This window comes from Lissotriton helveticus, chromosome 11 (assembly GCF_964261635.1).
Source record: "Lissotriton helveticus chromosome 11, aLisHel1.1, whole genome shotgun sequence".
NCBI lineage: Eukaryota > Metazoa > Chordata > Amphibia > Caudata > Salamandridae > Lissotriton > Lissotriton helveticus.
The window spans coordinates 1,056,785,635-1,056,812,366 of record NC_136072.1 but is presented as its reverse complement, the minus strand read 5'-3'; the positions used below and the strand labels follow the sequence as shown (position 1 = coordinate 1,056,812,366).

General features: G+C 45.7%; 1 protein-coding gene across 1 annotated transcript in view; it reads left to right on the top strand.

The window, feature by feature from the left end:
* The window catches only part of RSRC2 (arginine and serine rich coiled-coil 2), a 266,569-nt gene that overhangs the window by 132,592 nt on the left and 107,245 nt on the right, over positions 1-26,732 (top strand). Inside the window, exon 7 of the mRNA XM_078667575.1 lies at positions 3,276-3,355. Coding sequence (XP_078523701.1) covers positions 3,276-3,355 — 80 coding nt within the window. The remainder of the gene's footprint in view (positions 1-3,275; positions 3,356-26,732) is intronic.

Below are 26,732 nucleotides of genomic sequence, written 5' to 3'. Positions count from 1 at the left end.
AGCGAATCAGTGGACACAGGCTCGTGGGCAATTGACAGACCTAGTGTTGGTTACCAGTCGGGCATACGACTCTCTGCATTGGTGGACTCCACACAACCTTTGCAAGGGCCGACTGTTCCAAGAGCCTGTGCCGCAGATTATCCTGACAACGGACGCATCTCTCCAGGGATGGGGAGCTCATGTGCTCACTTACACAGTGCAGGGGCTATGGACGACGCAGCAACAGAAGATGCACATCAACTATCTGGAACTGATGGCAATCTTCATGGCGCTCAAGTCCTTCATTGTACATCTGAGCAACAAGGTCGTGCTAGTCCGGACGGACAACATGACCGCGATGTACTACATTCAAAAGCAGGGAGGCACCCACTCGCCACAGCTGTCTCATCTGGCTCAGAGCATGTGGAAGTGGGCCATTCAGAGGAACATCTTCCTCATGGCAGAACACCTCCCGGGCAAGGACAATCAGATGGCGGATCTGCTCAGCAGATACAGCCATCAGATGCACGAGTGGGAGATACACCCTTCTGTTCTCCACCCGTTCTTCCAACAGTGGGGTCATCCGGAGATAGACCTGTTCGCAACAAAGGAGAACGCAAAATGCCGACTCTTTGCCGCCAGGTTCCCTCACCCACAGTCGCAGGGGAATGCGATATGGATGAACTGGTCAGGCAAATTTGCATACGCTTTTCCGCCAGCCCCTCTAATACCGCTGGTCGCAAGAAAGCTAAGGCAGCACTCCATGACTCTCGTCCTGGTTGCTCCAACGTGGGCGCGCCAAGCTTGGTACACCACGTTCCTCGAACTCTCGGTGGTGCCGCATCAAAGACTGCGCCTCACACCCAGTCTTTTGACGCAGAACCATGGAGACATTCAGCATCCAGATCCACGACAGCTCAACCTGGCGATCTGGCTCCTGAAGTCCTAGAGTTTGGATACCTTAACCTACCTCCAGAATGCATGAGTATCATCAAGGAGGCGAGGAAACCTACTACTAGAGCATGCTATGCTGCTAAGTGGAAGCGTTTTGTCATCTACTGTACGTCCAATGACATCAACCCGCTAGATGCATCTATTCCCAACATCATCTGTTATCTGTTACATCTCTACAAGTGCAATCTGGCGTACACTTCCATTAGGATACATCTCTCAGCCATAGCGGCTTATCTTCAGAACAGGCAGCACCTCTCTGTCTTCAGGGTGCCCGCCATTAAAGCCTTCCTTGAAGGTCTGAAGAGAGTCATTCCCCCAAGAACTCCACCAGCTCCGGTGTGGAACCTCAACGTCGTTCTCACCAGACTGATGGGGCCACCATTTGAGCCACTGCACTCGTGTGAGCTCCAATTCCTTACGTGGAAAGTGGCCTTTCTGATAGCTATTACGTCTCTGAGGCGTGTCAGTGAGCTGCAAGCGCTCACCATACAAGAGCCGTTCATTCAAATTCACCCAAATAGGGTGGTGCTACGCACTAACCCTAAATTCCTTCCTAAGGTGGTGTCACAGTTTCATCTTAATCAAACTATTGACTTGCCAGCATTCTTTCAAAACCCGCAAACGGTGGCGGAAAGAATGCTCCATACCTTAGATGTACGGAGGGCGTTGATGTACTACATAGACAGAACACAACCCTTTAGAAAGACGAAACAACTCTTTGTTGCCTTCGCACCACAACACAAAGGCAACCCAATTTCCAAAGCAGGGATAGCCAGGTGGATTGTTAAGTGCATCCAGATATGTTATCAAAAAGCCAAGCGCACTTTAACAATACCCCCCAGAGCGCACTCCACACGCAAACTGGGGGCATCCATGGCTTTCCTAGGGAACATTCCTTTAGAGGATATTTGCAGAGCAGCCACGTGGGTCACACCACATACCTTCACAAAACACTACTGTGTTGATGTGCATTCCAAGCAGCAAGCAGCTGTAGGACAGGCTGTTCTAAGGACACTTTTTCAGGTTTCTGCAGCTGGCACGGGCAACCGCCGCTGATGGAGGGACTGCTATGTATTCTATGCTAAGATATGAATTTAGCAGCCCACATGCCTCGAACTGAATATGCTACTTACCAGTATGCATCTGTTCTTGGCATGTAGGGCTGCTAACATTCATATCGCCCGCCCTCCTCCCCGGTGCCTGTCGCAGCTGCAGATATACTATTGTATTTATTCATTAGCATGGACATCCTTTACACTTTCACTCCATCTCCTGCCACAATGGCGAAAAACAATCTGGGGATGGAGCCGATGCCCATGCGCACTGTAGTCCAGGGGAGGAGCCACCTATCTCAGGATACTTCGAAGACTCTTCCAGGACAACAATGTGCAATCATCCGAGCCCAACACTAGGCGGCGATCTAATGCTAAGATATGAATGTTAGCAGCCCTACATGCCAAGAACAGATGCATACTGGTAAGTAGCATATTCAATTCTATTCATGACATAAGAGTATGCATAATACACTGTAATATTTTGCTTGTCAAATGTTGTTTAAATATGAAAAATTTTATCTGAATATAATTTTCTTTTTAGAAGGTTTTCTGCATTAATGTATATTTACATTTCTAGTGATCTATAACCTTCCGGATGAGTGGGGATATGTAGAATTACGCTTTGTCTCCCCCCTTCCGCAAACGACAGATATGGGTTTACTGCTTGCTATTCTGATTCAGGCATGTGAATCTATGAAAGATACCCCAATACTGGATAAGAAAAGAAGTTACTTACCTGTAACTACGGTTATCCAGTATTGGTATCTTTCATAGATTCACATGCACCTACCCTCCTCCCTGGCAGAACAGTCCTTTATTAGGGATACATACTTCTCACTTGTGCTTGGAAAATCTGAGGAGAACTGCCTCTGCTGGGAAGGTTCTAGAGGGTGCTGACAGCTAATTGGTTGGAACTACTTTCAGTTCTTTTCATATAATGAGGTAGATAGGCTGCTAAGTTTTGGGCCTTTTGGGGCCTATAGTCTTGTCAGCCTACTACAGATTATTCGAAGGCACTGCTTTTGTATATATAATTACCGTGGACTGCCGCGATGGGGAATGATTCAGGCATGTGAATCTATGAAAGATACCAATACTGGATAACTGTAGTTACAGGTAAGTAACTTGTTTTCCTCTGTGACTTGGTTATCTTTTCTTTGAAAAGCTTTGGCTGATGACCAGTATTGTTAGCTTGGTCTGGATTTGGCTTTGTATTGTGATATTAATGAAGCACTTAATGAGAATGGAGGTTTGCAGTTCTCTGACCTAAAGATTACTGTTTTGTAGGTTGGAAAGAGCTAAGAAATTGCAAGAACAGAGAGAAAAAGAGCTGGTTGAGAAACAAAAGCAACAGGAATTGGCTGCAGGTAAGAACTTGTAGCTTTCTGAAATAGTACGCATATGACATATGCTCATCTGCAAGCAGATTGTGTCATTCACATGTGTCCTAATTTGTTTTATTTTGCACAATGGAAAGCAGTTGCTTCTAGGCGCTGGAGCACATAATTGGGAATTTGTGATGGATGGCTGTTTGTGGTTACCTTGGAGAAGTTCGAAATTTTGGGGTGGGTCTTGAGCACACCTGTTTTCTATTTTTAATTGGAAATTCTGCTGTTTGTTGCAGTTATTGTCCTACTTTTGCGTGCTGCTTGGTAACTCTGGGCTGCCTAACCCTGAGCCTGTCAAAGCTATTGAAGATTGGTTGTGACACTATCTCAACCATACCAGGCGCACAGCCATTGATTGTGTTGTGGTAAATAAATAAATAATACCCTATTTTTGACTAGACAAATATCATAACAGATAGCTCAATAAATAAGAGTCAAGATTCGAGGTAGTAGGAGTTTTGCAGGTTTAATACAGCATAAGGACAGGAACAGGATAACCTGCATAGACAGGGGCCCGGCAGGATAACCGGGGCCCAGCAGGGGGAAAGAGGCCCAGCAGCTGCTGGGGCTGGGTCTGGGATGAGCGCGCTAGCTTTTTAATAACAATACACAGGCATATATACATAGCGCGAACACATAGCATTACATTGCAGTAGGCGTAACAGTGGGTGGAGCAGAAGGCGTGACGCGTAGCAGTCGCGAAAGATAACAGTAAAAGTAGGTGTAACTGGGCGTATACATAGACATGTGGTGCAAACGTAACAGAATATGTCATGAATGGGGCGGAAACATAGGAGGGGGCTACCTAAGGAGCCGGGACCTCTAACCTAATGGTGCGCGCAAACTGGCAATGACGTGTCACTAGGAGAAGCTGGGGGCTATGAACTCTGTGTTAGGAGCAGAGACTAAAGTCTGGAGAGTCGGAGCGACATGTACCTAAACCCTATCTAGTATCTGATGTTTAGGGAACATGTTGATATAAACTAGAAGTCATGAAGGGAAAGGCTAACTTGATTCTAAGACTGGACCATGCATTATTCTACATGTAGTGCGTGATGAAGAATATTAAATGACCATTAAATGCAGTATTTCTCTAACGTGGAGACGAGAAGGCTAGACAATGACGGAAACTATTGATACAGTTCAGTAGCTTAGGAATGCAGAGAAGGAGGACTGAACTGATAGCTGGAACTATAACATACTTTTGGCAGACTCAGAGGCAGAGCCAGGCTGCACCGGGCACTGCGAGGCAGGAAGTAAGTGAAAGGTCGAGGATACAGGTGGGGGCTGTATCGCTCCTCAGCGAGGCTTCAGGAGACAGGAGCTGAATCTGATGTCCAGGCCCTTTTGAGGCCTAGAAACGGGGACTTTAGAATGAAATAACGTGCACACTGGGAAACGTGGCAACGTAGCTTTACATAGGCCTGATATTCGTAGTATTCACGAGGACTGGAAACCGACATACTAGAGGGGGACACAACTGTAATTGCGTCATTAATCGGACATGGGGAGTAACATATGCATATTGGTCATGCACACATAACATATGATGGATGAGGCGTAGGGACACAGAACATGGCAAAATTTACTTTTCCACATTCCCTCCTTGTCACTACGTTTTCATCAGGAAACATCAATTTTCATGATACCATCTATCATTTCATACAGTATCATTTGCTCGTCTCGAATTATCTTGGAACGGGACTTAGAACGGGGCTTGAGACTAGGAATACAAGAGGTAGCACAAATGCCGCAAATCGCAGGGCCACATTGTATACAGAGGCAGCAGCTAAATATGATCGCTACTGCAATACCTAGAAAGGACAGGACTTTCCATCCCCATGCAGAAATTATATTCCAGAACCAACCGGACCATGTCCAGGTGCCTGGATCTTGGTGTAACAGATGGGCAATTTTATGGAGTCTGGTTATAGCTGAATAAACAGACGGTGCGTTATTTGGAATGAAAATGCAGCAACTAGATCCGATGGCTCTACAGGCCCCGCCCCTATCGGCCAGTATGACGTCAAGGACGAGACGATTCTGTAAAACGACAATTCTCATAAAGGATTGCTCTTCAGTTAAGTTACCTAGAGCGGAGGCAGTCTCATCTACTACAGCTTCAAGGGTTCTTGTTAATCTACGGATTAACTTACTGTTTACAACTGTGCCTAAATAAGGGAACACACCTTTATCTATATCAATAAATTGCTCTGCAGCGGTTTCAGTATAATCGACAATCGGGAGATTTCTCTTGTGTCTAGGATGTACTAGGAAGGAATTCCTATGGTAGTCAGGTGGGGCTAGAAAAACTGGTGGCAGTAGGAAGGCAATGTAACAGGTTCCCTCCCAATCGAGGGGCAGACGAACATATGCGGTTTGACCACAAACAAAATAAGAATGACGTGAAGCTTTGAAAATAGATTTCCCACTGTCACTATACTTGACAACAGTAGTACATTCACTATGTCCTACATGTACGGGACCCTTATTTCGGACACATAATTCGCCTTTGACTGGTAGTACTGAAATAGCAGGTGAGTCTGGAGTAGTATCAGACTGAACATTCAGGACCATGAAATTCGACGAATAATTACCTAAATTATACACTTCATTCTCTAGATCTAACCCTGTTCTGTGGGGAAGACCTTGCTTGTCTGGGAAACATGTACTGTTAAGAAAAGACATATCTGTTGAGGATGACGTTAACGTGGACCATGCTCCACACGAACCATTATGTGAAAACGGATAAGGAAAAAGTGGCAGAACTCCCTTCGGTGTCTGGAAAGGGGGGAGTCGACCACACACCCAACAATTAGTGGCATTGCTGGTCTGGTGTGAGTAATGTAACATGCGGATAAATGAATTATTACGCATAGCGAGGCGGTATGAATATTCGTGAGGAGGCAGATCACTAAACGTGTGCTCTGCTGTAGCATTAGCAGACTTATTTACATGAGGAACTGGGAAATATAGGAAAAATGCGTAACTAGTGCAGGAAATCATAATGCTGAGAAATAATATGAAACTTAGAAAAACGATACATTGAATTGAGTTTTTACTGACTCTCTCACTATGGGGGTCTATTTTATACATGTCAGAAACAGTCTAACCGTTTCACCTAGGGGAGGACTTATACAATCAAACTGACTGACTTATTTTACTAGACCGGAGCTTTAACTTATACTCCTGCTGCGGAGTTTTCTCTAACAGGGGAGGGGTTGTAGCAATGTCTTTTGCGGGACAGTTCTTGAGAGCAATATTCTGGCAGTCTTTAAAATCCTGGGAATCCTTGGAAATGTGTTTAGAAACGGGTTTCAGTCCTTTAAAAAGTTTAACATGAGACAGGTGTAGCCATCCTTTTCGGCCTTCCAACTTCACGGCTGTACGGGTGGTGAGGAGGACCTGACGGGGCTCCTTCCATCGGGGCTCCAGCGGACTTGATCTGTCAAAATTCCGGACCATCACTAGGGAACCTGGAACGATTTCATGCGGTGCCACCTCGGTATTGTCTGGAAATGCGGCGGCAACCTGTGAACGACATGAGTTGAGGGCAGACATCAAGGAAGCTAGGTAATCTGTCAGCATATTACATGAAACATCGGTAATACTTCGGGGTCTAGGAGTACCCCACATGTTAGGGGGGCGGCCGAATACGACCTCATACGGGGACAGACCTGATCTGGAATGTGCAACCATGCGCATATAAAACAAAGCGACTGGCAGAGCTACTAGCCAGTCCACACCTTTTTCTTTACAGACTTTTGCAATTCGGATTTTCAGAGTCTGATTATGTCTCTCTACGAGACCGGCTGCTTCAGGATGGCGTACACAATGGAACTTCCACTGGTACCCTAACAACAGGGAAACGTGCTTCATGAGTTCAGATGAGAATGGCTGACCGTTATCAGAATATACGACTCTAGGGAGTCCATATCGAGGGAAGAATTCACGAACCAACTGCTTGGCAGTGGTCGCGGCTGTGTAATCTGGGACCGGATATGCTTCTGTCCATCTGGACAAAGCGCATACAATTACAAGGACATACTTGAAACCTCGACATCGCTCCATCTGAATATAATCCATCTGGAGGACTTCAAAAGGGTGGTCAGGGGGCTGGAAACCACCTTGTTCCACCGGGACACTTTTTCCTGGGTTAAACTGACAACATATCATACAGGTACGGACTTTCTGCTTGGCTGCAGCTCGTAAATGCTTGTTGAACCAAATGTTCTGGATACTGTCTAACATAGCTTTTTCTCCTAAATGTGCTGGACTATGTGCGGTATTAATGATGACTTGAACCATAGAGTCGGGGAGAAACCATGTGGCTCTACCCTTCGTTAACCATCCTTGATCTGTCTGGACCCCTCCTTGTTCGGACCATTTCTTGATTTCTTCGGGAGTGGCATGTAACTGGATATCTATGACATCTTGTGTAGGGTCCTTAACTGTCATACATGTAATCGGATCTGGAGTATGAGTCATGTTAACTGGAATGTCGGGAGTCTGTGCTGTAAGCTTGGCTGTGCGATCTGCTAGATCGTTACCTTGGGAAATAATGTCAGTAACTTTCGTATGTGCTTTGCATTTCATGATAGCAATAGATGTTGGTAAATGTATGGCATCTAACAGAGCTTGAATAAGGAGACCATGCTGAATCTTGGTTCCATGAGAAGTCATGAAACCTCTCTCCTGCCAGAGCACTCCGAAGTCGTGTACAACTCCAAATGCGTAACGTGAATCTGTATAAACATTAACTTTCAGGTTCTTGGCGTGTATGCAGGCTTGTGTCAGAGCAACTAGCTCTGCTGCTTGAGCGGACAGGGTATCAATACGGTGTGTTTCAATAACTTCGGTGTCAGTAGTCACTGCATACGCGGCGACTAGTTCTCCTGTACTAGTTCTCATACATGAACCATCCACATAAAGTGTCAGGTCGGAATCTGGTAACGGAATGTCTGTCAGGTCTTGTCTTGGTTTTGTCGTAATGTTAACTACTTCCACACAGTCGTGTGTGGCAGAATTTGAACTAACTGACGGTAATAGTGTAGCAGGATTCAGGACGTTGCAGCGTCTAATTTCTATGTGTGGTTGGAACAGTGTCAATTCATAACCTGTTAAACGTGCAATTGTCAAGTGCTGAGTTTGTGTTCGGTTTAAAAGAACTTCCACGGAGTGTGGGACTTGTACCGTCAAGGAGTGTCCTAAAACTATGGAATCACTTTGTCTGATAGCTAGTGCTGTGGCTGCAACTGACTTGAGGCACGCAGGCAACGCCTGGGCGACTGGATCTAATGTGCTCGAAAAATAAGCACAGGGCTTGTATTGTCCTGCTTGATCTTGTGTAAGAACAGATAATGCTGTACCTTCACGTTCAGTGACGAAAAGTGTAAAAGGCTTACTGTAGTTCGGTGTAGCTAGAACTGGAGCTTGGCATAGGGCTTTCTTTAACTCATTGAAACTAAGTGTATGTTCAGATGTCCAAGGGAGAACAGTCGATACGGCTGCCTCCTGTGTCGTTAACTGTATCAGTGGCTTGGCTAGAAATGCATACTGAGGAATCCATTGTCTGCAATAAGAAGTAAGGCCGATAAAGGCACGTACCTCCTTCTGGGTTCTGGGCTGGGGGAGACTCGCTATTAACTGGATACGGTCTGGTGTCAACTGCCTACCCCTCTTGGACAGCAAGTGTCCTAAGTATACCACTTGCTGGACACAGAATTGAAGCTTCGAAGGGGACACCTTGTGCCCCATCTCGGCTAGGAAGTACAGAACTGTAAGTGATGCTCGCTCGCAGTCACGTTCAGAACGGGCTGTGATCAGTAGATCATCGACATACTGGAGCAGGGCAGTGTCAGTTGGCATGTGAATATTATCTAGTTGTCTCTTGAGTGCTTGACTGTAAATACTAGGACTTTCTGTGAAACCTTGAGGAGCGCGTGTAAACATATAGCTCCTTCCATTTAAACAAAATCCGAAAAGAAACTGGCTGTCTGAATGAATTGGAACACTGAAAAATGCGTTCTTGAGGTCTATGACAGTGAAGAACATGGCTTCGGAATCAATGGCTGTCAATAGGGAAGAGATGTCTGGGACAACTGGGTACTGCGGAATAATACATTTATTAAGCTCTCGTAAATCAATCACTAATCGATATACTGGGGGTGCATTTGGATCAGTACGTTTCATGACTGGAATGATCGGAGAATTACATACATTGGAGTCAGTTTCTACAACTACTCCTTGAGCGATGAGCTCGTCAATAATTTTGGATAAGGCTGCTACAGCCTCGGGTGGCAATCTGTACTGTCTGATTCGTGGTAACACTACACCTGGTTTGAGAGTCACACGATAGGGTGTGATTTGCATGTAACCTACATCAGTTGGACCTTGCGCCCATAGATGCTGCGGAACTTGAGACAGTCTTGAATCAAAATCTCGTAATACATAGTGACCCTTAAAGTCACGTAGGAACAGACGTATTCCCTCTGGGGAACAGCATATGACTGCACCTAACTCTTTCAGTGTCTTAATGCCTAACAGATTTTCTGGACATGACTTAGTAAGTAACAGATCAGTAGTACGGGACAATGGACCTACTTCTAAAGTAACTGGCTTTGATATCTCGTTAACGATAGGCTTTCCTGAAAATCCAAGGGAAACATTTCTTGAGCCTGAGAGCGGAGCCCCTGGAACTTCGGCATGACTAATTGTGGTCCTACTTGCCCCTGTATCAATCAAAAACTTTCTGTCTTTCCCTAATACTTGACTGTGAACATAGGGACCTTCTTGATCTACAGGTATCTCGATGAGAGGCAAGCCTACCTCCCTCTCTAGGCTGTTTCATGAATATGGCTGGTACTCTGGATACTCAGACTGTGCATACTGGTACATCTGCGATGTGACATGCTGTGTTGCAGCAATAGGCTGCGGAGCTGGAACTGTCTGTGGTGCATTCTGTGACTGAGGAGTCTGTGAAACTTGTTCTTGTCTAGGCGGACGTGGTCTTTCTTTAGTCTTACCGGTAGCTACGTTGTGTTTCAGAACTACACACTCGTTTATAAAATGACCTGGCTGTTTACAATAATTGCAGTTCCCTTTAACGGGAGCTGCAGGATGACTGGCTTGATTCGGACCCCTCTTCTGACTGTCTTGAGGAACAGATTGTGCAACTAGCACTTTCATTTTCGTGTCTTTCATACGTTTTCTTTCGTGTTCTTGCTCTTCCCTGATTCTATTCTGGTGGTACTGAAGCATCTGGAGCATCTGGGACGGAGTATTAGCTTGCCAGGTGCTTTCGACTTTCAAAACTCGATTTTTAATTTGTGGACTTGAATTCTCGACTAATTTAGTAACAAAGAGGTGAGGGTATGACTCACTACTTGTCTTGAGACCACTGTTGATACTGAAACATTTTTCAAATCTAGAATAAAAATCACTAATATCTTCGTCTTGTTTCTGTTTACAGGCTGAGATTGCATCCCAGTCTTCTTTTCTAGTTGTCAATAATCTGGGTAAAACTTGAATCAATAATTCTGGTAATTCTTTACACTTATCTCCAAGACCGGTACCTGGTACTCGTGCCTTGTCTTCAGCTTCTAGAGCTGTCCAATCGATCTTTTTCTCTCCCACCTCCCATTCTTTTTCCTTTAACTTTTCATACACCCCTGCGGGTAACAGGACCTTTAACATTTTAATGATATCTGGGTAAGTGTATTCTCCCATACGGAGCATGTCTTTTAATTCTCTATGGAACCCTGCTGGATCTTTATCATGACAGGGAATTAATTTCTTCATTTCAAGGAGTTCCATCTTTGTGATTGGAGTGTATACAAACACTCGTTGCATTTCGCCACCCGTTCCTTTAACTGGGTGGACTTCTCGTAACGGATTCTGTCTGTCTATGTAGAACGGTTTACTTTCTGGAGGTGAGACATGAACAAAATGCGGGTTCAAGAACGTTCTATATTTGTGACGCTGTTCTAGAATGACACTAATTAAATCGGTACCTAGACCTCTCCATCTGTACTGGAGTAACTCGTTCAGGATATCATGTAACGGACCTGGGTCAGAGTGTTGACCCTCATACAGAGTAATGAGGTGTTGGATCATATACATACCCACCAGTCGCTGCTCGGCTGGGGGCAATTTCAGAAACATTTGTGCCACTATTTCGTCTGGAAAAGTGGTAGAATCAGTAATCCATCGGACTGCTGATCGGGCTATTTCCTGTTCATGCATGGTATTTAATTCACTGTAACCGATTCGTGATTTCAGAATGTGATCGGTAGCTTGAAATACTTGTTCTAGGGAACCTTGTTCTGGTGCTGGATGATGGAAAATAGACTTGTGTTCCGGACGTAAATGGCGATCTGGAAATCTAGGTTTTCCTACATACGCTATTCTGGCGGGATTCTCGTCCTCTTCCTCTTCAGGATCAGAGATACTTTCTTTCTCACTTACTTGTGCTGCTTTACGCTGTTCGTGTATCTTTATTATCTCTCTACGGATTTTCTTGTACATACTTTCCATGGCACCAATAGTATTGTGCTTTCCTTCGGCTATATTATCACTCCATTTTGTCAGAGTTTTCATTTCGGCTGGATCTTTAGACGGGTTATCTTGTTCTCTTATTAGACAGTTAATTAAAAACTTTAATATCATACGCTGAATCTCAGCTTTCCTTTGAGACATGGCATCACCAATACTTTCTGGATCATCCCCTGTACGGATGAAACGATATATTCTGTCTAGATCTTCTTTCATATTGGGTAGGGTGACTAGATACTCGGTCACCCTTCTTACGCGTACGGAATATAAGACCATATTAAACTCGCCTGGAACTGGGTCATAGGCACATTCGCCAAGGGTTTGCCTGATTTCTGTAACAGACTTATTACTTTTAGGAGTACGCTGTGATGCTTGAGCATGTAATTCGAGTGCTGATAAACGCTTGTGTGGCGGCGGGGTTTGAGGAAGACCTCCTCCTGCGGCCCCTAAACTGGAATCATCAACTGATGCTTTCCGACCTGGCAGGGTCGGTAATTGTAACGTGGGCTGGACTTGTATGGCGGGCTGACCCGGGGGAGCTGTTAAGGGCACCCCGGTGTCTGGAGGAACAGGAACTACCTGATTTACAGGGACTGGCGGAGCGCGAACAGGATTTGCATATTCGGGGACTGTGTCGTCCAAATAGGACGAAATAAAAATATCAGCTGCGGTCGGTTTGTGACGTAGCTTGGTCGGAACTAATGGTGGCGGGAAATTACTGGATGCCTCTGGGGTCGCTTTTGGCAAGCCTTCGGCAAGAAGAGGATACATACCCTTAATAAGGGCATGCCTCTGTCTGTCTGACTGTTCGGCTTTGACTTGCTCACCTATCTCGATTAATTCTCTTTCTTGGGCTCGTTCTTGGGATTCTCTACTTAACTCTGACTTTCTGACTTCCTTTTCCGTTCTTTTATGAGCTTCTTTACGCCATAACTCGATGGCATCTTTCTGTGACTGTCTGGCTTTCTTTTTCCATAATACTTCTTCTACTCGCATGATGCATTCGGGATCCCATGTACCCGATACGGGCCATCTATACTTTTCTTCTAACTGTTTGGTATAATCTACCCATAAATCTAGATATAATATGGCGCTTATGCCATGCTTCTGATACATAAAATGACCTGGACTGTCCCTGGGCGGGACAGGAACTGCTTCTTCCAATAAACCCTTTCTAGTTTTTAACTGACATAACTTGGAAAATATGGGCATGACTGAACTGTAATCTAGACACAATACAATACACAATAAAAACACGAAATCACGTCGCACTCATACCACAACATTGAAATACATGAAAAACATTATAAATAACAGTTCGAACAGAATATTACCTGGAAATACTGAGAACAGAAACAGAACAGAATTTCTCGAGAACTGAACAGACTAGAGTTACTAGATGCACTGCTGTAACAGTACGACATTTACCGGTCTCATAAAGAGACACGTCAGAACCCGCATCCACCGAAGTGGACACTTCGTTTGTGGGACTGTGTACCACCAACCCACAGACCAGAGTCAATTAAAGTGACCCTGTCTAGATACCACCCCAGTAATGGTACTCACCGGGCAGCAAGAACGGAAGGCCTCGGACTGGACTGGACTGCTACGACGACGGACGACGAACTTCGGACTTCAGTTACGGGTGGGCCTCCGGATACCTCGGACCTTGGACTCTTGGCTTGGGCTCTGGTCGGGACTCGCCGCGTTCCTCCACCGTCTCGTTTGGATGCTGGACCGCCTCCTCCGTCTCCTCCGTGGGCCTGAGGGATACTTGAAGCAGAAATATCTGCCGGTGCGCAGAAGAGTTCCGTCACGACTGCAGAGGGTCAGGGGGTCGGCGTGGCTTCACCGACGCGTGGGGAAAGGGCAAGTCCCTGTTCGGGCGCCATTATGTGGTAAATAAATAAATAATACCCTATTTTTGACTAGACAAATATCATAACAGATAGCTCAATAAATAAGAGTCAAGATTCGAGGTAGTAGGAGTTTTGCAGGTTTAATACAGCATAAGGACAGGAACAGGATAACCTGCATAGACAGGGGCCCGGCAGGATAACCGGGGCCCAGCAGGGGAAAAGAGGCCCAGCAGCTGCTGGGGCTGGGTCTGGGATGAGCGCGCTAGCTTTTTAATAACAATACACAGGCATATATACATAGCGCGAACACATAGCATTACATTGCAGTAGGCGTAACAGTGGGTGGAGCAGAAGGCGTGACGCGTAGCAGTCGCGAAAGATAACAGTAAAAGTAGGTGTAACTGGGCGTATACATAGACATGTGGTGCAAACGTAACAGAATATGTCATGAATGGGGCGGAAACATAGGAGGGGGCTACCTAAGGAGCCGGGACCTCTAACCTAATGGTGCGCGCAAACTGGCAATGACGTGTCACTAGGAGAAGCTGGGGGCTATGAACTCTGTGTTAGGAGCAGAGACTAAAGTCTGGAGAGTCGGAGCGACATGTACCTAAACCCTATCTAGTATCTGATGTTTAGGGAACATGTTGATATAAACTAGAAGTCATGAAGGGAAAGGCTAACTTGATTCTAAGACTGGACCATGCATTATTCTACATGTAGTGCGTGATGAAGAATATTAAATGACCATTAAATGCAGTATTTCTCTAACGTGGAGACGAGAAGGCTAGACAATGACGGAAACTATTGATACAGTTCAGTAGCTTAGGAATGCAGAGAAGGAGGACTGAACTGATAGCTGGAACTATAACATACTTTTGGCAGACTCAGAGGCAGAGCCAGGCTGCACCGGGCACTGCGAGGCAGGAAGTAAGTGAAAGGTCGAGGATACAGGTGGGGGCTGTATCGCTCCTCAGCGAGGCTTCAGGAGACAGGAGCTGAATCTGATGTCCAGGCCCTTTTGAGGCCTAGAAACGGGGACTTTAGAATGAAATAACGTGCACACTGGGAAACGTGGCAACGTAGCTTTACATAGGCCTGATATTCGTAGTATTCACGAGGACTGGAAACCGACATACTAGAGGGGGACACAACTGTAATTGCGTCATTAATCAGACATGGGGAGTAACATATGCATATTGGTCATGCACACATAACATATGATGGATGAGGCGTAGGGACACAGAACATGGCAAAATTTACTTTTCCACAGTGTAATTCCCCCTTTACAAAAATTCTTACTTTTCAAATTGAATGCTTAATTCGCATATTTATTCCGGAACCTTGTTCCACATAAATTGTTTCAAATTATAAATTCTTGCATTTGCTTTGTTTAAACATAATGACTTGCAATATACACAACTTCATATTTTCAAAATCTTTTCAAAAGAAATCTTTTAACAAAAACGCATTCATAACAATTTATCGACGATTGTGGTGAAGTTGGCCCGATGCATTTCGGGACCAGTGTCCCTTCTTCAGGGGCCTCTGTGGAAGAAAATAATATGCCTATAACTCACTGTATACTATTTACACTTTCGCCACTACTCAGTCTTGAGCGCCAAGCTCCTTGGTAATCATCAATTACTGTGTTCAAACGCATATCATGTAACAGTGCAAAGACACATATATTCCATTCATAGTAAATAGCTCGTGCAGAATCCTGACATACATGATGATTATTAAATGTCCTCTTGTGATAACAGTGCCTCAAATGCAGTTAGTCAAGCAGTTTTTCACATGGTTAATAAGACTCACTCACGTGTATGTAAACCGTCTGCGTGGACTTCACTGTGAATGCAAAAGACGCTCAGCCTTAACACTGCTCTGTGAAAAAATAACGAACATGTCCATAAAGGACTGTGTCGTGTCGTACTCTGAATCATTGTGAAAGCCGGGTAAAAAACGAAAAGTTACCTGCACTTCTACTTAGCAGACGGAGTGTCGGAGAAAATATCTGCAATGATAATAGGGGACCCGTGTTACAAACCGGTTAAGGGGAAACTGTCTAGCGTGACAATGTAAGATACTGAAAAACGAGCCTGCTTACCCGCGGTTAACCGGAACGTTTTCGTAAGAGTCCTGCTCAGCTGTGCCTAGCGATCACAGTGAGAAGAATCCCCGATACTTTAAAAGAACGCGATGATGAAGGGTAACAACAAGCGATAACGGACTGTGCACAAAATGTGTCGGCCATGTTAAACCGGGGTAATTCCAGCTAACACCGCTGAGGTTGCGAGTAAGACCTAGCTTCTCTAAAAATAAAGATTTGAAAGGACTACTGAAACCGTTTATAATTATAACTGGATACACAAAATAAACGAGAGTGTGATTGAACCGGTATAGTACCCTATGGGACCAGTATAATTACACAAACCGATGTGTGATAGATGCGATCATCACTAGCTACCTGAATAGTGAAAGTGTGAATGATAAAACCTGGCGAACCAGAGTTTATAATGTATAAAACTGAAGTTGAAACAATAGTCTACACGGGTTAATGTGAATGGTGATAAATATAGATCCAATGTAGTCCGAGCCTAGTGTTGACATAGATGCAATCTAAACAGTACAATATCTGTGATATCATACAAGTAGAAGAAATCTTACACTCATCGTTTACCATGATAGTTGTGCGCATGTATACAATTTAACACGATCCTATACAATACAGATGATTTCAGTATAAATATCTGTTTTGTCATACAAGTAGAAGAAATCTTGCACTCATCGCTTACCATGATAGTTGTGCGCATGTATACAATTTAACACAATCCTATACAATACAGATGATTTCAGTATAAATTTGAGTCCTATTTACATGATCACAGAAAACATACTAAATCCAGTTTGTCATTCAAACCCATCGGTTCCATTGTTTGAAATTTTTTAATTAGCATAATTTCCCTTTGGGATAAGTTTCTGGCTATTGGTTCCTTCCCTTTGCTCAATTTTTTCTAAGGCCATAAACCGTACTTGGGAAATGTTGTGGTTGTGATTTATCCAATGGGATGCCAGATTGGATTTCATGTTTTTGTTCCGTATCATGCTTTTGTGTTCTCCTATCCTTATTTTCAAATTTCTCTCTGTTTTGCCTATGTACATTAGGCCGCAGGGACATTTTATACAGTATAATACAAAGTTCGAGTTACAGTCAGCTGTGAGTTTAAGTTTGATTTTAGCTCCAGTTCTCGGGTGGGTTTCTGGACGTTAAAATCACAAAAGCGGAAGAAACATTCGTCACCAAAACTTATGTGAAACCCACCGACAGAAACAACACCTTATCCTATCAGAGCTTTCATTCTCCTAAACTTATTGAAAATTTGCCATTTTCCCAAATGATACGGAGCAAAAGAATCTGCTCAACCCCAGAGGCACATGAGGAAGACATGCAAAGATTAAAGAAAAGATTCATGGAACGTGGCTACCCCACCAATTGCATAGAGAAAGCTGAAAAAAGGATCAAGGCAATCAATCGTGAAAACTTGTTGATCAGCAAAAACAAATCCACTACAACCAACCGAAGTGTGTTTGTATCTAAATTTTCAACACGTGCCATTAACATCAGGAAAATTATCAGCAAAAGGTGGGAACTTTTAGAAAATGATGAAGACTTTCACAATATCTTTGAGTCAAAGCCACTATTTGCATATACGAGAAGTCGGAATCTACAAGAACAACTAAAACAAGTGACCAAGCCAGATAACATCAATCATAAGGGAATGCGTAAATGCAACAACTGTGTCCACTGCAACAACGTCATGCAACAGGATTTTGTAACCCACCCGAGAACTGGAGCTAAAATCAAACTTAAACTCACAGCTGACTGTAACTCGAACTTTGTATTATACTGTATAAAATGTCCCTGCGGCCTAATGTACATAGGCAAAACAGAGAGAAAATTGAAAATAAGGATAGGAGAACACAAAAGCATGATACGGAACAAAAACATGAAATCCAATCTGGCATCCCATTGGATAAATCACAACCACAACATTTCCCAAGTACGGTTTATGGCCTTAGAAAAAATTGAGCAAAGGGAAGGAGCCAATAGCCAGAAACTGTTATCCCAAAGGGAAATTATGCTAATTAAAAAATTTCAAACAATGGAACCGATGGGTTTGAATGACAAACTGGATTTAGTATGTTTTCTGTGATCATGTAAATAGGACTCAAATTTATACTGAAATCATCTGTATTGTATAGGATTGTGTTAAATTGTATACATGCGCACAACTATCATGGTAAGCGATGAGTGCAAGATTTCTTCTACTTGTATGACAAAACAGATATTTATACTGAAATCATCTGTATTGTATAGGATCGTGTTAAATTGTATACATGCGTACAACTATCATGGTAAACGATGAGTGTAAGATTTCTTCTACTTGTATGATATCACAGATATTGTACTGTTTAGATTGCATCTATTTCAACACTAGGCTCGGACTACATTGGATCTATATTTATCACCATTCACATTAACCCGTGTAGACTATTGTTTCAACTTCAGTTTTATACATTATAAACTCTGGTTCGCCAGGTTTTATCATTCACACTTTCACTATTCAGGTAGCTAGTGATGATCGCATCTATCACACATCGGTTTGTGTAATTATACTGGTCCCATAGGGTACTATACCGGTTCAATCACACTCTCGTTTATTTTGTGTATCCAGTTATAATTATAAACGGTTTCAGTAGTCCTTTCAAATCTTTATTTTTAGAGAAGCTAGGTCTTACTCGCAACCTCAGCGGTGTTAGCTGGAATTACCCCGGTTTAACATGGCCGACACATTTTGTGCACAGTCCGTTATCGCTTGTTGTTACCCTTCATCATCGCGTTCTTTTAAAGTATCGGGGATTCTTCTCACTGTGATCGCTAGGCACAGCTGAGCAGGACTCTTACGAAAACGTTCCGGTTAACCGCGGGTAAGCAGGCTCGTTTTTCAGTATCTTACATTGTCACGCTAGACAGTTTCCCCTTAACCGGTTTGTAACACGGGTCCCCTATTATCATTGCAGATATTTTCTCCGACACTCCGTCTGCTAAGTAGAAGTGCAGGTAACTTTTCGTTTTTTACCCGGCTTTCACAATGATTCAGAGTACGACACGACACAGTCCTTTATGGACATGTTCGTTATTTTTTCACAGAGCAGTGTTAAGGCTGAGCGTCTTTTGCATTCACAGTGAAGTCCACGCAGACGGTTTACATACACGTGAGTGAGTCTTATTAACCATGTGAAAAACTGCTTGACTAACTGCATTTGAGGCACTGTTATCACAAGAGGACATTTAATAATCATCATGTATGTCAGGATTCTGCACGAGCTATTTACTATGAATGGAATATATGTGTCTTTGCACTGTTACATGATATGCGTTTGAACACAGTAATTGATGATTACCAAGGAGCTTGGCGCTCAAGACTGAGTAGTGGCGAAAGTGTAAATAGTATACAGTGAGTAATAGGCATATTATTTTCTTCCACAGAGGCCCCTGAAGAAGGGACACTGGTCCCGAAATGCATCGGGCCAACTTCACCACAATCGTCGATAAATTGTTATGAATGCATTTTTGTTAAAAGATTTCTTTTGAAAAGATTTTGAAAATATGAAGTTGTGTATATTGCAAGTCATTATGTTTAAACAAAGCAAATGCAAGAATTTATAATTTGAAACAATTTATGTGGAACAAGGTTCCGGAATAAATATGCGAATTAAGCATTCAATTTGAAAAGTAAGAATTTTTGTAAAGGGGGAATTACACAATCAATGGCTGTGCGCCTGGTATGGTTGGGATAGTGTCACAACCAATCTTCAATACCTTGGAGAAGTGCCACGGGTGGTCTAATCATTGCTATATTGAGGTGCTTACTCAATATTGACGAGACGCAAAATCTGGCAAATAGCTGAATTACCGTTGTTAATTGTCAGTCACCTTTCAGTCTGTTACCTTGTCATGGTCCCATCGAAAGTATCTAGTTGATTTTAGCGAGACATGGGAAATGACATGCATGTTTGGTTCTAACTGTGGGTTCGAGGCATTTGAGCTGTAGATCACATGCTATGCATAGATCATCTAGTGTTGGGTCTGGATGTTTGCACTTGGTTTTTCTTTGAAGAAGTCTTCTTAGTCACGAAGTAGGTGACTCTTCCTTTCGGTGAGAGTGCGCATGGTCATGGACTCCATTTTCAGATTGTTTTTTCCGCCATCGGGTTCTGATGGTACTCGCTGCGCTCCGGTTCAACACCATCCTTCGGTTTCCCTCGGTGAGTAGAACACTCCACCTCAACTGTATTGTTTCTGATTGCGTATTCCATTCCTTGTGTATCGTGTTTATTTTGGAAAAACCCTCTTTCGATCGAAGAGCTCGTGGTATGCCGTCGGGCCTAGCCGCCTCAGTTCGACTCGCAGTCCATTGAACATACTCCCTTTAATTTCTGCCCTCGGTGCCACGTGAAAAAACAGCGCACCAACTCACATTTTTATTTATTTATTTGTAAGGTTTTATATAGCGCTGGCTAGACCATTAGGTATCAGAGCGCTTTTAGCAGATCATAGTTGCAAGTTACATCGTTAAAAAGGTTACACAGTTGTTAGAGTATAGCTACATAGTTACATGTTAGGTCGAGACAAACAATAAGGAAATATGCGTAAGGGAAAAAGCAGGCAAGGGGAGAGATTCAGGGGAGAGGGGCTAGGAGCTGGGATGTAGACAGCGAATGAAGGAGGGAAAGAGAAGGTGGAGGGTGAGCGACCCAGCATGAAAGTAGAGGGGAAGGGTGACGGGGGCACAAATAGGTAGACTAGTAATAGTTGCGTCCAAAGTCCAGTAAGCTGTGATCCATGGGGAAGTGTTATCCTTCCCCCCCCCCACTCCTTAGCGAGAGGCTCCCTAAACGCAGTGGACTCTCTTAGAGGGGTCTCTGAGACTCCAAGGCCTACCTACTCGATCCTTCCCCAAAAAGGGGAGGGGAGTGCTTTGGCAAGGGGCACCATACCATACCTCAACTGTGAGTGGCTCCCTTGGCGCTATAGACTCTCTGAGGAATCACAGACTCCAGAGTATTAGTAATTGGGTCTTTCCCCAACAAGTGGAGGAGTGCTTAGTTAAAGGGCACAAGGGACAGGGCTAGGCGGCGTAGCAGGCAAGGGGAGAGATTAAGGGGATAGGAGCAGAGGAAGTAGACCAAGAATGAAAGCGGTAAAGCGGTAGGGGAGGGTGATGGAGAGCAAGAAAGAAGAGGGAGGATGAAAGGGGCACAAGTCCATAAATGGGTAAAAACCGTGTCCAAGGTCTGGCAAGCGGGGATCCCAGCAACAATGTTGCGAGAATTCGTAGGAGGGAAGTGAGGTAGGAGCCATAGCAGGGAGACGAGGAAGAACTGTACCCATTGTCTGGTTGGGTAGGTGACAGTCAAGGGGAAACCAGGGCCAATCTCCTCTATAGCTGTCTAGCAGCTCCACCGGGTATCAGCCATGTTGCTCCGGTCTTGACGTTCAGGAAAAACAGTTTTGAATAGATGCATAGGCTACAGTTGCATGGTGAAGTAGCGGAAGAACTTGTCCCCACTAGAGGACAGAGGTAAAAAGGGGGGGGGGGATATTAAACAGTCTAGGGAAGGAGCAGGAGGCTGCCATTTAGGCTGCAGAGGAAACAAAAGCTGAGGCGGATGCCATTTTAATGAAGTGTGCAATCTGCGTTTGTCACCAGAACACAGTGAGCAGGACTGAGATGCGTGCCAAGCTTTCCGCTCCAAGAAGACTCATCGCGACCGTCTAGCTCGACTCCGTGACATGCAGAGCCAACACACAGGCTCCATTCCGGACCTCTGCGCACCTCAATTGGATGAAACCGGCGATGCTATCGGGGCCTAGGAAGATCCGGATCTGATCTCCCTTTCCGAGGACGGCTCCGATCAGGATGAAGACATCCTGCATGGACAACATACTGTAAGTATCCTCCCTACCTCCCCAAAACTCCCAAGTCAACCTAAGACGAAGGCTCCGGACCAACCCGCGCCCTCAGGCCCCTCATCTGCACCGAGACCACGCTTCCGATGCCCCGTCTTCCGGCTCCGAAAAGCCCCACTCCAAGTTGAGCACCGAGCCGAAGCCATCTGGTCAAAGCCCAAGTCCAGCTCCGAACATCACTGCATGGCACCGAAAAACACTTCGAATCCGAAGACACCAACCCCTAAGCCGTCGCCACTGAAAACTTCGACATCAAAACAGACTGATGTACCAAAATCACCTAAAAAGCACAGTTTTGACGATCTGCTCAATAAACCGGACCCGAAACAGAAGGTGGTGTACATTCACCCTAACACTGGACATATTACCACCAAAGTAACTCTAAAAAGGACTGATATCGAAGAGAAATATCCCATTCCTTTGAAGAAGAGAAATAATGGAACTAACCCTTCCCCTCTTCCTCTTCTAGCAGCACCTTCTCCTCAGTCTCTACCTGAAATGAAATGAAATGAAAATGCAACTTATAAACGCGCTACTAAGCCCGAAGGCATCAAGGCGCCTAACCAAAAAGGGAATCATAAAGGCAAAATCCAGAGCTAAGGGTAGGCTGTGGCAAATAGCCGGGTCTTAAGAGCCCTCCTAAAAGCTTGCATTGAGGGTAGGGACTTAATTTCAGCCGGCAAAGTGTTCCACAACTTCGGAGCAAGGCTCGAAAAAGCTCTGCCACCCCACTTGGCTCTACGAACGCTGGTAACTGATAGCATAGATTTATTGGCAGAGCGCAGAGTTCTGGAAGGGGTATAAGGGACCAGCAGGTCTCTTATGCCTCCAGACCTGTTTGTAGCCAGAGCCCCATAGATCAAACATAGGGACTTGAAGGAGATCCTGGCCTCAATCGGAAGCCAATGTAATGTCTTTCTCGCAGCAGTGGCTGAGGCACGCTTAGGTAAATCCAGTACAAACTTGGCCGCAGCGTTCTGCACCATTTGAAGTCGCAGTAACAGACCCTTGTTTATACCTAGATATAAGGCATTACAATAGTCCAGTCTGGAACCTATCAGTGCTACTACAACTTGCTTTCTAGCTTGTGGGGACAGATAGTGCTTAATCATCCGCAAGATATTTATTATACCCCAACATGTGGAGATAGTCCTGTTAACTTGCTGACCCATCTCCAAGGTGGGGTCAATCAAGACTCCTAAGTTCCTTGCCAGGGCTGTGGGTACAGGACAGACTCCCAAAGATGTAGGCCACCATTCCGCAGACCAAATGTCCTCCTTACCTCCAAACACCAGAATTTCTGTCTTCTCGCCATTAAGCTTCAATGAATTGCAGATCATCCATTGAGCGACTGCCTCCATACATTGTCTAAAATTGGAGGCAGCAGAGATGACAGGTTGGGCGAGAGACACCAGAATCTGAGTGTCATCGGCATAGGAGACTACCTCCATCCCATATGATCTAATAAGCCTGGCAAGTGGGGTCACATACCTGTGCCAACTTCACCTGAGCACTAACCACCACATACACCTGACCATCAGGAGGATGGGGATGGTAATGATGATAACCAGCCAGGACCTATAGATGAAGTGGGATGACTACAACATTGACTCGCCCACAGACAACAATCCTGTCTTATACCCTACCAGGCCCTCTCCGCCAGATGACAGTGTAGACTATATTGAATTACTAGGCAGGGCTGCCAATTACCATGGGGTGCAGCTCCATAAAGAATCCCTCGAAGAGGATGTTCGAGGCATTTGAGCTGCAGATTGTGCACTTAGAATTAGATCGCCACCTGGTGTTGGGCTCGGATGATTGCAGGTTGTTGTCTTCTTGGAAGAAGTCTTTGTAGTCACGAGAAAGGTGACTCCTCCCTTGGACAATGCTGCGCATGGGCATCGGCTCCATCCTTAGTTTGTTTTTTTCCGCCACTGGGTTCGGATAAAATTTTCTCCGCTCTGGCTATTAAAACACTTTTCAAGCACCTCGGAAGCGCAAAACTTCCTCAAACTTCTAACAACTACCTTCGACATCGACTACAATAGTTTCTACGCCATCAGCTCGATTCCGGTCATCGGCGCAGGCCGTTGGGCCTATCGACGCTGTGCGGCCTACACCTCATGGACAGAACTCCGTTCAAAAGATGCCCGGTAAGTCGAGCAAAGTTTCCACATAGCGATCACCACGAGATCTGCAACCTCTGTCTATCGCCAGAACACGACGAATCGACCTGCACATCTTGTGCATCCTTCCGATCGAAGAAAACCATCCGGGATCGTAGGGCCCGTCAACACGAAATGAGATCAGCCCGGAACCGGGAGATATCTTCGATGAAGAGGTTCCGCTCGTTCCCGAAGAAGATGGCAGACTACTCAGATGACTCCATTCCATCGGGTCAGCGCGTGAGTACTACTGCCCCTGCACCACATACAGTTCCCAAACCAAAGGCAAAGGTCAACACTCCGCCCGCAGGGTCCAGTCGAGACCGAACACCTGCGTTCGAGGCATGTGGGCTGCTAAATTCATATCTATTGCATAGATCGCCGCCTAGTGTTGGGTCCGGATGATTGCACATTGTTGTCCTGGAAGAGTCTTCGAAGTATCACGAGATAGGTGGCTCCTCCCCTGGACTACAGTGCGCATGGGCATCGACTCCATCCCCAGATTGTTTTTTTCCGCCATTGGGTTCGGATGTGATTTCGACGTCTCTTGTCGGAATCGGTAAAAACAGTTCTCTAAAGGCCAAAAGGCTTTCTAACCTCGTCGGTATTGTTGGCGTTCGGTTCTCGTGTATACTCCAACTCTTCGAGTCGGTTTTCTGGGGAGTCGCGTGACTCTTCGGCATCGAGGCCCTTTGACGCAGCAAGACCGAGACTAAACTACAATGGAACGAAGTCCGTTCAAAAAGTGTCCCGTGTGCGGTTCGAAGTACCCACACATCGACGTGCATCCTGTATGCAACAAGTGCCTGTCGCCGGACGACAACGAGGCCAACTGTATGGCCTGTTCGAAGTTCAGGTCGAAGAAGACGCTCAAGATTCGGCGCGTGGCGCGCCTCGAGGCCCAGCGATCGGCACCGGAACCTGTAGACATCTTCAACGACCCCGAAGCTGATGAGCTAGAGCTGCAGCTTCAGATCTCGCCTCCATCGGCGGAGGTCGAGGCCGACTACGGAGAAGCCGTTGAGGGCCTGGACCTACAAGAATACGTCGAGGAGGTAGGGGATGACGAGGAAGTTTATGGGGCTGTGGAAGATAGCTCGGAGGAAGAGCTATGCCCCGTCCGTACACTGACTAAGGCTCAGGTCACGGGATCGCCACTCGGCCTTACCCACGACCCTCACCCTACGTCCTTGGCCCTGCCTTCTGGCCCGGCTACAGACATTTCAGCGGAGCCTCCGTTACAGAAAACGAAACCGAAACCATCGGCTTCGACGTCATCTAAGATGGCCGACACACCATCGAAACCGAAGACGGCAGAGACACCTTCAAAACCGTCGTCTTCGATGGCTTCGAAACCGAAAAAGGCTGTCGAACACGACAAGGCACCCAAAGGGGCCAAAGAGTCCAGCTCAAAGAAGGTCGTCGAGTAAGGTGGTGGTGTCGACGTCGAAGAAGTCTGCCGAGACCCCTTCACCCAAGGCTACTGCGCCAACGGGCACGCGGCCGGTCGACAGGCCGTCGGAGAAGGTCCCCGAGCCAAAGTCTGGTACACCGACGCAAAGGGAAAAATCTGCCGATCCAAAGCCGGCTGCGTCGACGCCTAGGGCCCAGACTGTCGAGGGTGCGTCCGCGCACGCACAGAAGTAGTCGTCGCTCGGATCATCCCCTGGTGGCGGATCGAAGCCCAAGGTCTGATCGACGAAGCCGTCCGCTTCTTTTACTAAGCAGGTCGCGGACTCCCTGAAGAGGATACGGGACAAGGCGTCGGAGCCGCCAACGCCCTCGGTCCCGAAGGCAACTGTTCCACCGAAGAAGGCTTCGACGCCGATCCTCTATACTCTGCCGCCGAAGGCTTTCGCACCTCGTACAGTGGCCGATGACTCGGAGGGGCTGCGGCAGAATCAGCGTAGTGGAAGCTCTGCTCGACCATTTTCGCAGGAGGATGAATCGGAGCATTTTATCGACGCCGACACTGGCACATTAATGCTCTACAAAAGGAAAATTACATCCCAGCCAGTGGACTCCTATGTAATCCCTCTGAAGAAGAAGAGGCCTGCACCTGATACTCCAGACCTTGTGGAACCCATTCCTCAACAGCCTAGGAGGAATCCAACACCTTAACCCACTTACTCAGATGGGGATGGAAATAACCAAAATGAGGAGTATAACTTCCCTGCCAATAATGACCCTGATGAGCAGCAGGACTCCTGGGTGGACACTGGTGATCAGGGTGACCAACAGGTGATTGGTGACCCACAGCTTTATGGGATAAAGACTTCTCCTACTGAAGACTCGGCGGCATTTAATGCCTTGATTGAACGGGCAGCTGCAAATCACAAGGTGGAGATGCATGCCGACCCTGTGGAGGTTGACTTTTTGTTCGATACGTTCTCTGCATCGGAGAAAACTGTTAAAACACTGCCAATGCTTAAAGGGGTTCTCAAACATTCCACTGACATTTTCAAAGAACCCACCCGGGCGAGGGTGGTCAACCCACGTATAGAAAAAAAATACAGACCGGCACCTGGGGACCCTGCTTATATTCGTGGCCAGTTGCCTCTAGACTCTTTGGTAGTCTCCAATGCCCGCAAGAGGGCGAATTCACAGACAACGGGTGAAGCTCCTCCCCCGGATAAAGAGTCAAAAGTGCTGGAGGCAGGGGGCAAAAGGGTGGCAGCGCAGGCCGCAAACATATGGCGCATATCCAATACACAAGCTCTGCTGGCTAGATATGATAGGGC